Source organism: Excalfactoria chinensis, chromosome 1 (genome assembly GCF_039878825.1).
Source record: "Excalfactoria chinensis isolate bCotChi1 chromosome 1, bCotChi1.hap2, whole genome shotgun sequence".
Taxonomy (NCBI): Eukaryota; Metazoa; Chordata; class Aves; order Galliformes; family Phasianidae; genus Excalfactoria; species Excalfactoria chinensis.
This window is the reverse complement of record NC_092825.1, coordinates 118,505,196-118,518,824: the sequence shown is the minus strand read 5'-3', so window position 1 is coordinate 118,518,824 and position 13,629 is coordinate 118,505,196. Positions and strand designations below refer to the sequence as shown.

General features: G+C 41.3%; 1 protein-coding gene across 6 annotated transcripts in view; it reads left to right on the top strand.

Moving 5' to 3' along the window:
• Positions 1-13,629, top strand: part of TBL1X (transducin beta like 1 X-linked) — a 209,486-nt gene that overhangs the window by 172,392 nt on the left and 23,465 nt on the right. For all 6 annotated transcript variants that reach the window (XM_072336421.1, XM_072336454.1, XM_072336429.1 and 3 more), the window contains 2 exons: positions 4,639-4,784; positions 7,368-7,617. In XM_072336421.1, coding sequence (XP_072192522.1) covers positions 4,639-4,784; positions 7,368-7,617 — 396 coding nt within the window. The remainder of the gene's footprint in view (positions 1-4,638; positions 4,785-7,367; positions 7,618-13,629) is intronic.

The window sequence follows — 13,629 nt, the reverse complement described above, 5'->3', positions numbered from 1 at the left end:
CACCTGCACAAACGTAACAGTAGGTGCCATACTGATTGCACTTTAAGTTTAAACAAGAGTGCTCTTTACGGCGATAAGGGAATCCGAAAATGAAGGGAGCACTTAAGGAATGTCAGTCAGATAGATAGATCTGTGATTGCTAGATCAGGTAGCTCAGGGAATACTCAGCAGCACCCCATTTGTGTGCTTAAAAGAAGGAATGCTTAACTCAGGCCAGGTGAGGCATGTCTTCAGGGGAGACAGGGCTACAGGGCTTTCTTCAGGCTGCGTGGCATCCCAGCTATCTCTGTTTCCTATGCCTGTGTTTGCTAGGCATTGCTGCTGTGAGCCAAGCATATTGCAAACAACTAAGGTTATGCAGCTTGCAGAAGATCAGTCAGCATGCAAAGAACAGCATTATGTTCATAAAACAAAAAATCAGTGGCAAATACTGTCTGTCAGGGAGGCCATTTTTAACTGAAAAAGGAGCAGCCAAGGGGAAAAAAAAAAAAAAAAAAAAGAAAACAGAAACCTCCATTATTTCTATTTTTGCAGTTGCAGCAAAATCTATCAGTGAAATTTTTCAAAACAGCCCTACATATGCATTTTTGGCACTGCCTAGGGGAACAATTCCCAAACGACTGTGTAGTACCACTGATGGTGTATACAGGCACCTCGATGAGGGAAGAGATGCAGCACAGAACCAGGATCCTTTATCACTGTCAGTATAAACGCGAGGGAATCTCTAAATGACGAATTTCACTCACTTTTCAAGTCAAAAACACTTGCATGGCAGTTTTTGTTAGGTAGGATTCATTTCATTATGACTTTTTTTTTTTCTCTCTGCATTCATTATGCATTTTCATATATCATTCAGTGCTTGTATGCTCTGCAAAATTTTTCCTGCTCTCCCAGCGCAGATAGATACTGCCTTTCCAGGTGATCATACAAAGTCCTGCAGTTAGTCCACTGTTTGTTTGGATTTTTTTCATGTATGGTTCTGTTTTTACACACTGTAGGTAGTTGGATGGCTCGTGTTTTCCCATCTTTTCTCTAGGTTGAACATCTGGCAGCCATCCTCTCAAGGCTGCTGAAAGATGCCATTTGGGGTACTGGTCATGTCACTGCACAAGTGACTGTCCAGCTCAGTGGTGCAAGACCAGTTCCAGCATGTGGCCATGGTCATTTGGCCCTTTGTGTCCATGTACGCAACCTTAAATACTCAGAGTCTCATTGCATGTATCCTCAAAGGTTTTGTTACATTAAGACACCACTTACTGGTGTTATTTGGGTATAAATTAATGTTTTATAAAGTGATTACTACAGTCACTGGGCTGACAGAATTTAAAGGAGTGATGCATATGGACACAGATTTGCAAAGCACTTCTTACATTTCACTGCTATTGCAGCATTTTGAGTTTCGGTCTGCCAGAATGGCATACCATCCCGGTCACATCCTTCCCTAAGACTGCCATTTGCAGAGCACGTTCTCCCGCTGTTCTCCCTCCCTGACTGCCTTGACAGCCTGCACAGTCATCGAGGGGGTGGTGTGCTGGCTTCCTGGCTTTGCGCTGCCTCATGTGGTTTCATGAACTTCAGAAGGAGGGCCAAGTTAACATTTGTAACACAAGCATTTAAATAGCTAGCATTTAAAAGAAACTTGCCTTTGTTTAGTAAAGATCACCTTTTTATGTGACTGAACTATAAAGAGCTGCAACGTAGCTGTATAATTCCATGTACTCGGAGAGCCCTAAAGAGAACTGATGACATCTGTTAACTATAAAAGCAAAGCTCTAATGATTTTTCAGTGTTACTAAAAATCTGACGTGGGTACAGCTTCATTCAGAATTTTCTTCACTGTGTGTGCAACCTTTAAAGTCAGTGTACTTCCATATGTTATGTAAATCCTATGGTAATGTTTAAGAAATCATGAGATAACTAGATATAGCTTGGTTGGGTGGTTGTCTCTTTGTTTTTCTTCTAACTACTGTTGTACATCAGGATTGTTTTCCAAGAGGGCTGAGGAACACAGTGTCCAGCAGCACCCACTTAAGTAGTTTCACTCTTGTTATTCATTATTTGGATCTTACCAGACACGATTTGGGAACATCTGTCTCAGCTGCTGGAGATCCATGAGTGAGATTTCTATTCAGTGACAGCGTATCCGGGAGTTTTTTGCTTGGTCATCTCAGGGGTGCTTTGGTAATAGTTACTTGTCATGGAGAGGAACAGTCAAATGAAAGGATTCATTTCAGTAACACGGCTGTGTTTTGTGCTGAGAGGCTCCTTTTCTCACCCGCAGTCAGGTGAGAGGTCTTGCACTTCAAGGACTTGGCAGCTCAGTACTGGCCAGAGAGGTTAGTTGTATGCCATGTTAACCTGTCTGCTGGCAACAATGGGACTTGAAATGAGATGTGACAGCACTCAGCAAAAAGGTCTGCAGGATACCATATGCAGTAATGAAGTTGTAGTTAAAATTAAGGCTGCTGTAGATCCACAGTAAGTTTTCTGGTTTTTACCATCTTCTATGGATGTTAATCCTTGGCCATTTTTATTCTGTCCGCCTTCTGATCGAATCAGAGACCACTTTACAAAATGATGAGCTGCCAGCTCACAAACAAGCTGCTGTCTCTTTTAGAAGGGAACTTCAGTGCTTCTGGACAACAACTCAATTATCTGCGTCTGACGCATTTTTAAGTAGATTGGCTGATTACTCTGTCATGCTTTTTAAAGTCCACTGCTTTTCAAGAATGTGTTATTACTGATGTTGTTGTTTAATTTAAATACACATAAATATACACTTAGTGGGATCTGATTAATAGCATGCCCTATATTTATATGTACATAGAGATTTCTGTGTTCAGAGATCAAACCCTAGGTCTCTCTGACTCAAGCTGTGTGTGCTGAGTGTTTGACTTCCTCCTGATCGTGGTACCCAGCAATGTGCTTGGCTGTTCTGCAAAACAAATAACAAGGCAAAAACACTGCCCTGCAGATCTATTTTGGATGCAGCAGCTCATAAATTAGACCAGGGTATAAAGAGTGAGATGGGGTAAAGGGAGACCAGGGATTAGATAAATGATACTGCCGATTTGCAGGTGGTTTTTTTTTCCCTATGCTTTGTTTTCATGCCTGTGGTTACACGTAATAATTCATCTGGGTTGACCGGACACTTTTTAGAAAGTGTCCTAAACATTCCTAAAAATGGAGGAGTACTGAGGAAGGGAAGTGTGATAGGGAAAGGAAAGAATAGAGGCTGGAGGAGAAGAAAAGAAGTGGCAAAATGAAGTGTGCAGGGAGAGAGAATCACAGAGAAATGCATACCTTGGTTTTCAAGTGTGGGAGGCATTCTGTTTCTTAGCTTGTTTTTGCTATCTGTCTATGACAGTAATTGAGCTGGTTTCAGAAAGAGTCTTGAAAACAGTTTGAGAAAGGGAAAGAAAGTAGTGCTGTGGAGCGAGCCCAAAATCCTGTCCGCCAGCCCACACACAATCGGACATTGCAATGACAGAGGGGAAATCCCTTAACGGACAAAACTATAAATGAAACCACTGTTGACAAGGGGAAGAGGCAAAGCTATATTTAACGGAAGTATTTTCATTTGAGAACTGCTTTCTTTTTTCTTCTTTTTTTTTTTTTTTCTTTTTCCTCTTGTCTGGTCAGCGGAGACTGCTAAGATTCTTCCTGTTTGAGACAGTGCATGGGTGGTTTCCCCAAGGCTTTTAATGTTAGATTAATGCTCTGGAGACAGTGTGGTGATAAATGGGTTCCTACAGTTACATCTACATCCTCTGCTCCCCTTCCCCCACCACTGCCTGGGCTGTGGGTCCTCAGCCTCTAGGCCAGACAGCGGTGCCCAGCAGCCCTCCCAGCCACTCGGCTGCAGAGCCTCAGTATTCATCCACAAAAACACTTCAATTTACAGTGTCGCAACCAGTTATCTCTAGGACAGTGACAAAAATGGAATGGCAAAGAGAAAGAAAATGAAATGGTGAAGAGAAAAGCATCGGGCTGAAGGGAGGACCGTCGAATTGGCTCATCATCCGCTGTTTGACAGATCCCAATTAATTACTTTTGCTGCTGCTGTTCACTTTCAGAAGATAGGCTTGCAGGAGCGGCCATTCTGTTGATTCATGCTTAATGGCAGTGCTCTGCGTGTCATATTACACTCAGCAATAAATGTGGATTTTAAACGTCTCCCTTGCATAAGCACACGGCTCCCCTGCGTGAGCTGCGCCCGTGCCTTGGTGTTGTGTGGTGCTGGCGGGGGTGTAAGTGCTCAGCTTCAGGAAGCCCTGACGCGAAAACGTAAAGAAAATAAAGACCTGAGTTATTTTTATTGTCAGCTGAACGTGCCCTCGTGGTGACTCATATTTTTCATGTTTGTGTTTTTGTTTTCAGCTGGCCCATTCCCATTATAACTCTCCTGTGTGTGCATACGTGTTTCAGAGTGATGCTTGCTGCCCATGAGATGTACAGGGCTGTGCACAGGCGGTTGTGGGGCCATTGGCACAGCTCTCCTTAGCCTTTGCAGCAGCCTTCCTCCATTTATGCTGCAGTGTCTTTTGCATCTTGAAGCAGAATTATTTTTAGACCATGAAGGTGTATCTGGCTGGTGCATTTAGATTTCATGTCATGTCTTCCTTTTCCTGCTCTCAGGTTTCTCCCACTCGGCCTTCACGTTTGGTATCGAGAGCCACATCAGTCAGTCCAACATCAACGGAACACTAGTGCCACCTGCTGCACTCATCTCCATCCTCCAGAAAGGGCTCCAGTATGTGGAGGCTGAGATCAGCATCAACGAAGTAAGTAATCCCACCACCCCTCTCACACCCCTCCTGGGCACCACCAGCCAGCATGCTGGAACTCACCACGGGATGCATCTCAAAAACACACCAACCATCCGTCCTCACCTTGCGTTGATGCGGTTTCCTTTTGTTGCTCACCCTGTTTTGCCCCACCCAGAAGAGAGCCAGGGAGCCCTGAGGTACACATTTCACTTTTTGGCTGTGGCGCTGAAGCCACCTCTGTGGCTTATGAGGGTTTTTCAGTATTTCCACTACCCGAGGCAACAGAGTGGGTGCAGAGATTCCTGCAGCAAACAAGATGGTGGCTCTGTGTTTACAGTGTTGTGTTTTTAAGGTAACAGCAGAGTTTGACGGGAAAAGTTTGCCGCGTAGGTTAAAACTTCAGTCCGTGCTGTCCATTAGAACCTACTGCTTCTGTTTGCAGGGGAGCTTGGAGAGATTCTTCTGATTTCAGTGGCTTTGGCTCAGATCATACGGAGACTGAGCACCATCCCATCACAGACATGCCGAAACAAGTGTGTGTAAATTCTCATCCTGGCTGGGTCAGTGGTTGTCTGTGTGCATTGTAAGAGCAGCCACAAAGTGTCTCTGTTCTCACTGAGCTGCAAGGGGAAACAAAGAGGGCATGTAGGAAAAGCCAGTGTTTCTGCCCTGCCAACCTTAAAGGCACAATACTTCGAGGGGGAGTGGAGCATGACGGATGAGCAAGTGCTGCATTACAAAATATTTACCACAGATAGCTGTATTTGTCAGAGATCTGTATTAATATTAATGCGTAAAAAGCTATTGCTTTTTCCTCTATAGCTGAATGTCGTGGGTGAGAACAAAGGAATATAAAATAGAGAAAAGGCTGTGTTCGTACTGTATGGTTTGGAAATCCATTTGGTTTTATCTTTAACAGTCTGTACGGTTTTCTTTTTATGACCCAGTACCATGTTTAAGAGTTGTATATGTGTTTTTTAATTGGGGCAGTGACATTTGACATTCATGCCAAGCTGCACTTTGATGCAGTTGTAATAACAAACCAATGTGAGGAATCTCTCTCAATTTGCTGCTACTTAACATTTGGCCTCGCGCCTCATACTAGAGCTACACAGTTAGAAACATTCACCACGAACAGCACCTATAAATTCAGGTTGTGTGAAAGGTGTAAGGTCCTATTCCTGTGAATCCAGCTTCAGAATTAACTTCTTGTGAGAGAATAATCTAAAAATACACATGTTGTCACTGCTGTGATTTGTTTTGCTCTCCAAGTGGTTCAGTTCTGCTTGATTATATAGCTAGAAGTACCGTACAGCAAAACAAAAGCCGCTCTTCCTCAAGTCTGTGTGCCAGCAGTGGCTACAGATATATTGTGTGACTTACTTCGAAGTGATGAGTAATCACTAGTTTATAAATCATTGTGTATAAAATTGAAGTATTGTTTGTGATTTGTGTAAAGGCAGTCATGAAAATATTCCAGTGAGCATTTTTATAGTTAAAAATGTAGAATGCCAAAATCCATTGGCAAACGTGTGTTTTTCATGTTGTATCAAGGACTTGAGCCAGGATTCAAATAAATGTCTATAGAGACATTTACATTAAAAAATATTGAGGAGAAAGAGGTATTATATGTGTCTTTTCTAATGACTCTTTCCTCTGTTTTCTTCTCCATGAGGAAACAAATATGTAATACTTTAATAAGGTAATTGTAAGGTATAATTCAAAGGGCAGTCCAACAGAAGCAGACTTGTAAACCAGACTGTTATTTTTCATTACCAGTTATTGGTACCTTTTGAAAATGATAGTTTCCCAGCTGCTTCATCTGTCCATATCCAAAACTTATTCCTAAAACCCAAATCCTTCATTGTTGTGTCTTATTTAGATCAGTAAAGTGCCTCTATATAGAGCCATCTAAAACCTTTCTAAAACCTATATTTAAGATAATGGGAAAGTGAAAGTGAAGCAGAGCTAAGTAGATAAAGCAGTTGTTGACCTGAGTCTGTATTAAGTCTTAAAAAATAGCCCTTGAAGGTTAACTCAATTGCTTGTTAAACCTGAAGCCTAATTTACAGAAATCAAAATGAAATCTGTAACTATTATTAATGAAACTAGGGGGAAAAAGGGAAAATAGTGGTGAAGCAGTCCTGTGTAATCAGCTACAACTGGTGCTGCTGGGCTTATGTATGTGGTATAAAGAAACAGTGAATTTGTATATACATCTTATTTTGTCTGAGGTTCATTATTCATCTACTGCTTCCATTCATATGCTTCTGCAAGTGCAGAAACGCAAACCATTCAACCCAAGTCTGTTTGGCTCAGTCGTGACTTTAGCCATTATTCTTTTCTTTTCAAACTGCTAAATAAAGTAAACTTTCTGTCATAATTCAGACAATATATTTTCACAACATCATATTTTTGAGTCTTTACTGTAGAGAGCTTAGCTGCCTGATTCTTCTGTAAATTTTGAACAAATGATGCTTTCACAGAACAATATCCTTACACAACCCAGTTTTGTTTCTTTATAACGTTGCCTCTTTGCCAGCCTCTGTGCTGAAGATCCTGAGCTTGCAATTTTACTTTGGCTCATTTTCTTTGCAGGATGGTACAGTATTTGATGGCAGGCCAATAGAGTCACTGTCTCTGATAGACGCAGTGATGCCTGATGTTGTACAGACCCGGCAGCAAGCATTCAGAGAGAAACTAGCTCAGCAACAAGCCAGTGCAGCAGCAGCAGCAGCAGCAACGGCAGCAACAGCGGGAACAACGACGACTGCTGTTTCCCAGCAGAACACACCAAAGAACGGAGAAGCCACTGTGAATGGAGAGGAGAATGGGGCACATGCAATAAGTAAGCCAACCTGTGCAGCTGCTTTCCACTTCCGGGGTAGATTACATTTTGAATGATCCTCATGTGCTTTGTTGGTGTCTGTAAGATGGTAAAACTGAGGGGGATAATTTCAAGAGGATAGGGTAATTCTAGAAAGATTTCTGACTAGACAACACATTTTCTCTCACAATACCATGTTTTACTGATTCTCTCTTAGAATGCAAAAACTTCAAATTGCGAGATCTTCAGAATTGCAAGATGCAATTGCAGTGTCATGAAATGGAGATGTATGCAATTTCCTTGGAGCAGGCTATCTGTAGATTTCATTAATATTATTGGCCTTACAGGTTCTTTAATATATATGATGAAAGTTCAGAGAAGCTGCAGCTGCAGTTGATCATTTTGACCAAGCTAGGGGGAGGTGGGTTTAGACGCTGGGACCTGCAAGCCAAATCTGTATAACTGAAGCACAACCAGAGCACAGCACTAAGCACTAACTACCCTGTGATGATCCAGTGCCTTACTGCTGGTTCTTGGCACAGTTTGGCCTTTCCATTCCTGTACAGAATGGTCAAGTGCTGGATAGAAATTTGTATGAGCCAGAAACCACTCCTCACAGTTTGGAAGCAGTGAATTTGTTTTGAAGGCACAGAGAATTCCTTGCTTTTTTACTTAAAACTACATTCTTAGTTGCACAAGCAAGTATCAATGTGAAGGTCTTACCTCTTGTAGACTATGGGAACAGTCCGTCCCTAAGAGCTCCAAATGCACCTTTGTTTACTGATTACAGAGAGAGATTGAGCTCATGGCTTATACATCTAAAGATAGGTGTATATTCCTGTGAGCGTAACTAAATCTTGATGGCTGCGCTAGCACTGTTGAGTGGATGTGATTAATGGTTTTGGTTTCTGTGTGCAAACCATATTAGGGCATTGGCTAACATCTGAAATGAAACCTCAGTACATTATGTATTTCAAAAGAAATTCTAGAGGAACATGCATGGCAGGTTTTGTAGGAAATCCCAAGAGCCCTTTGGTTTAGACAAGAAACAGGTCAGGACTGTTGTCATGTAACAGATTTTCTTTGTTCTGCAGCGTAGTTGCCTTTATCAGTCTCTGTCTTCTCTCTGACTTGAATAGACTCCTCTCTGGGTCAGTGAGAAAAATGCTTTCAAACCAGATTTTTCTTCAGGGAATTCCAGTTAGACAGAATGGTTTCCCCCAGTAATACTGAAATGATTTAAAATACATTTTTCTTTTGAGAAAGGGATGTCAAAAGTTGTAAAAAATTCCAATCTTCCAAGCTGTTACCTGTTTTTAGATCTGTGAAAAATGTTAATATTTTACTTCCAACTGATCCTTTGTTTTGGAGTTGAACTTATTTCGTATATGAAGTGGTACAAACAGAAATGAAAGCACTTGCAAATTTATCTACCGCCGACTTTCTGGTGTTTTTGTTGACTCTTTCATTCTGATCATTGGTAAAAATTTTTGGAGAATATCCTTCCATCTCAGTAAACAAATTCTGAAGGTAGAAAATCAAATATCAGATCATCACAAATGCAGAACTTCTCAGACTTACTTCCTCTGATCTGAAGAAACATGCATGCTATTGTGTTAAAAAAATGAGAGCCTTTCAGACCAGTTCAGATGTGTGACTACTCTATAAAGCTCAATCTCTCAGATCCGTCATCATATTATTCAAAGTAATAGTTCTTACAGTGGTTTTTAGTAGAAGTCCTTTCATGAACAGTTGTGAACGTTTGTGAGTATTGAGGTAGAAAAGTCATGTATGACCTAATCTCATCCAATATCTGCATGGAGCAGGATGCAAGAAGATAACTGTGGTGTTGTCCAGTGAAATTTTTTAGACTATGAGACTGCAAATTTCAAAGCATGAACGGGACTAAGAACCTGTCACGCAGATAGGCTATGGCATGGCAGTGGGGGGATAGGAGGTCTTGAAGGTGTACCTGGCCAGCTGGCACACTTTATTGGCAGCTGTTCTTGTGCCAGTTCTTCATCCTGAGCAAAGAGGTGAGGTCTGCAATTTAAGGAGGAGAGTTTAGGGAGAAGCTGCTGAGAAATACAGAGACAGATGGCTCTTTGTGTGCCTCCCTTGCTCTGGGAGGACTATAACCTTTCTGTTGGAATCATTCAGAGGATATCAGCAAGGTATCAACAACTGCAGGCTGAGGATTATACTTGGGAGATACATACAGATCTGCCAAGCTGACATTCTCACCCTTGATCAGACTGCAAGAGATCTCTCTCAGTAGTTATCAGAAACCATTGGAAGTAACAGATATAACTGGCAGTTTATTGCATAGCTCTGATCAATGGTCTTACACGTACATTTCCTTCTTTTATGGTAAAGTTAGAAATAGGTAATCATGTAAATGAATTAACAAAAAGGTCACACCCTTCCTTTTTATTGCTTAAACAGGGCAAACTGTGTATCCAGCCTTACCTTCACCCTTGTCACTGTGTTTAGAGAGTGTTCAGTCTAGGACAGACTAAGATGAAAGATATGGCAAGAGCTTAGATTAAGACGAGACATTTAGATCGGAAGACGTTTAGGATGGGACATAAAATGAATAAGGTGAAACCTGGGAGACCTACTTTGATAGAAAAGATGGGAGAGAATTTGTGAACCATGATTTCCATTGTTGTTGGATTTGACAGAACTGGCATATAGGGGGATGGTTTTGGGGTAGTGTGCTCTTCCTTAGTCGTAATTTAAGAAAGAGAAGCACAGAAAAAAATCTTAACAGCAGTTTGAGATGCAGATTTAAAATAAGTAAGTAAAGGAAATTGCTGCCTTCTTTTGCTGCTTCCTGAGTGATCTTTTCTGGTTTGAGTCACTTTAAAAATTAGTTTAGAAGAACTGGCGTTGGATTGTTTTCCAACTCAAATGTTTTTTACTGTTGTTTTTATCATTATATTTGCAAGGATTGCGTTGGGTTTAAGAAAAATAAGTCTCTGGAAAAAAAAAATACTCAGCCTCGCTCCTTTATTGTAGCTACAGCCATAAAGAACAACTTCATTGAATGGCCTGTCAAATATTTAACTCAAAAATCATTTCCTGTGAAAAGTCAGGCTTAGCACACTGGTAAGAGCTTAAAAATACATTATTTTTGGTTTAATTTAGTGAGGAAAAAAGAGTTGAGATTACTCACTGGTGCGTTAAAATTACTTTTTTTTTTTAAATAAACATAATTTGGGGGCAGGGAATATTAACTTTCCAGTGATTTTGTGTTTTTAATATGTTTGAGGAAAAACATTAGAATATAGTGTAGTCTTAACCATAGATGGCCTTTAGAAAAAAGTTTGTATTAACATTTAAGCACAGTTCTCCAATATGCAAACTAAGTTATTCACTTTTGCAGGGGTCTGTTGTACTTGGTACAACTTAATCATGTCTGTCTGAAAAGAGCCTGAAGCAGAATGTTCATTTATTCTGTTTATTCAGTGGGGCATTTTATGTTTTGTAAAGAGTAATCCCTTAAATACGAACGTTCTTTAACATCACTACTTAATTACGTGATGAAAAACAGGAAGAAAAGGCATACAGAATGAACATTTGGAAACAATTTCTGAAAGATTTCTCATCTTTCCCTCCTTTTTTTAGAACCATCAAAGCTGTAGTGTCAAAATTGCTGGCGAAAAACAATAGAAAATAATTGTGTGGATATTCCATTGTTTCCAAAGGCCACTCAGTCTTATATGTACTAACACAAGTATCACTTGATTGAGGGGTCACGAGTTTGTTCTTTTTGCAGAAGAATTAATAACATTCAGTGCATATCTAGATTTCTCCATCTGGCCGTGTACAAACAAAAAATACTTCTAAAAATCAGACGGGCTTGCTCTGATAGTACCTCACAAGTCTGAGACCCTGGAGTAAAGCTGCGTTCAAGCCATCATTTGGCTTTATTCAGGAGTGAAAAGCAGCTCTTCCTTTAGAGCCAGGCAGGTAACAGTAGGATGGTACATGGTAGGAGTAGTATCTTGTTTAATATTTTCAAATTAAAACAATTGAAAGATCTCACTGCATGATTTAACCCCAGCTTCCAACTCACACTGTGAACAGGACACACATGAAGGCCTGATAGTCATCATGCTGCCATTTTTCTCATCAATGTATTTTTTAAACCTGGTGATTCTTTGCTGTGGTGAGACATACAGGAGTTTGAGGCTTATATCTTCTGGTTGGTTTTAACAGTGCTTTGGTCTGTGTTGCCCTGACTACTCAGAATATCTTATCAAAGAAGAACTTATTGAGAGCAGTCCTGCAGAGAAGAACTTTAGGGTCCTGATGGAGAAAAAAGCTGGACCTGACCCAGCGGTGTGTGCTTGCAGCCCAGAAGACCAGCAGTATCCTGGACAGCATCAAAAGAGGGGTGTCAGCAGGGAGAGGGAGGGGATTGTCCACCCATTCTCTGCCCTTATGAGGCCCCACCTGTAGTGCAGCGTCCAGGTGTACGCCTCCCGGTACAGGAAGGATGTGAAGCTGGTGAAGTGAGTCCCAGGAGGGCCACATGATGATGATCAGAGGGCTGGAGTGCCTCTCCTATGAAGAAAGCTTAGAGAGAGTTGGGCTTGTTTAGCTTGGAGAAGAAAAGGCTCTGAGGAAACATCATGGCAGTCTTCCAGTACTTGAAGGGAGCTTACAGGCAGGATGAGGACCAAGTTTAGACACAGTCTGAGAGTGACAGGACAAAGGAGAACTTCAGTCTAGTGGAGGGGAGATTTAGGTTAGATGTTAGGAGGTAATTCTTTACCCAGAGGACAGTGAGGCACTAGCACAGCTGCCCAGAGAAGCTGTGGTGCCCCATCCCTGGAGGCATTCAAGGCAAGGTTGGATGGGGCCCTGGGCAGCATGATCTAGTGGTTGGCACTCCAGTCCATGGCTGAGGGTTGGAACTAGATGATCATAAAGATCCCCTCCAACCTAACCATTCTATGAAATTCTAAGGAAAGTGCTACTTACATGCATCAGCATAAATTAGCACAAAACAGGGTACTTTAAAACATGGTTGAGGGTAGAAATCTGGAGATCTTCCTTCTGATGGCAGTTGTGTAACATCACAGTCTGTTTTGCCAGTCAGTGGGCAATAGCTCAACAGAGCATGAGTATCGGGACAGATGGCTGATTCTAAATGCCATAAACATGTGGCAATAAAGGAGCATAATTATTCCACTTGTGAACCTATGGATCTCCGTATGTGATTAAAGAATGACTAACTAAAAGACTTAACCCAGATTGAGAACTTGGATTTTGATCAATCAGAGCAGTTCAGCTGGCCAAGGCATCGATGAGATAACACAAGGCTGCCTCTCCACCAGCCTGCCAGCTCTCTGCTCTTGGATGTGCTTTCTCTGAAATGGGTTGCAGTTCTGTACATGACATCTGCCGCCTGTTGTTCCAGTGTGTTACCTGCCCTTGATTGGTGTCTCATTCACAGGGGATAATAATCTTGTGTTGCAGCCAGGAAGTGCAGTTTGAGATGCATACTGATGCAATGAGAATCTGGAGTGAAAATATTATTCACTATGCAAATTGGTATGAAATGCTGCCACTAAGAGAAATGCATTGTTTTAAACTCTTTTTTTTTTTCCCCTTAAGGAAATAAAAAAGGTTTACAAAACCAAAGTTGCTTAGACTGCAATCTGAACAACCCCAGAATCACAGTATGCGGGTTAAGTATATCTATGCATCAGCTGGTCCCTTTTGCAAGTATCGTGGTACCCATAAGGAGAGAATTGCTGGCTGTTTCCCTGCTGTACTTGGTGAATTAGGCCCATACTACATATATCTTACATCTGAGTAGCCCCTCACACTTCTAACTGGATACTGTCTAAGAAGCTGATGCTGCTTTTTTAAAACAGCATAAATCTTTTCTCATATCTAGTAATCTCCTACTTCAGTAAATCCTTAGGTTGATTTAAATTAAGCCATCTTCAAGAAAATCTGTACTGAAATGAACACTAATTATCTGTATCTAAAGCTACATACTTTATACAGGATGTT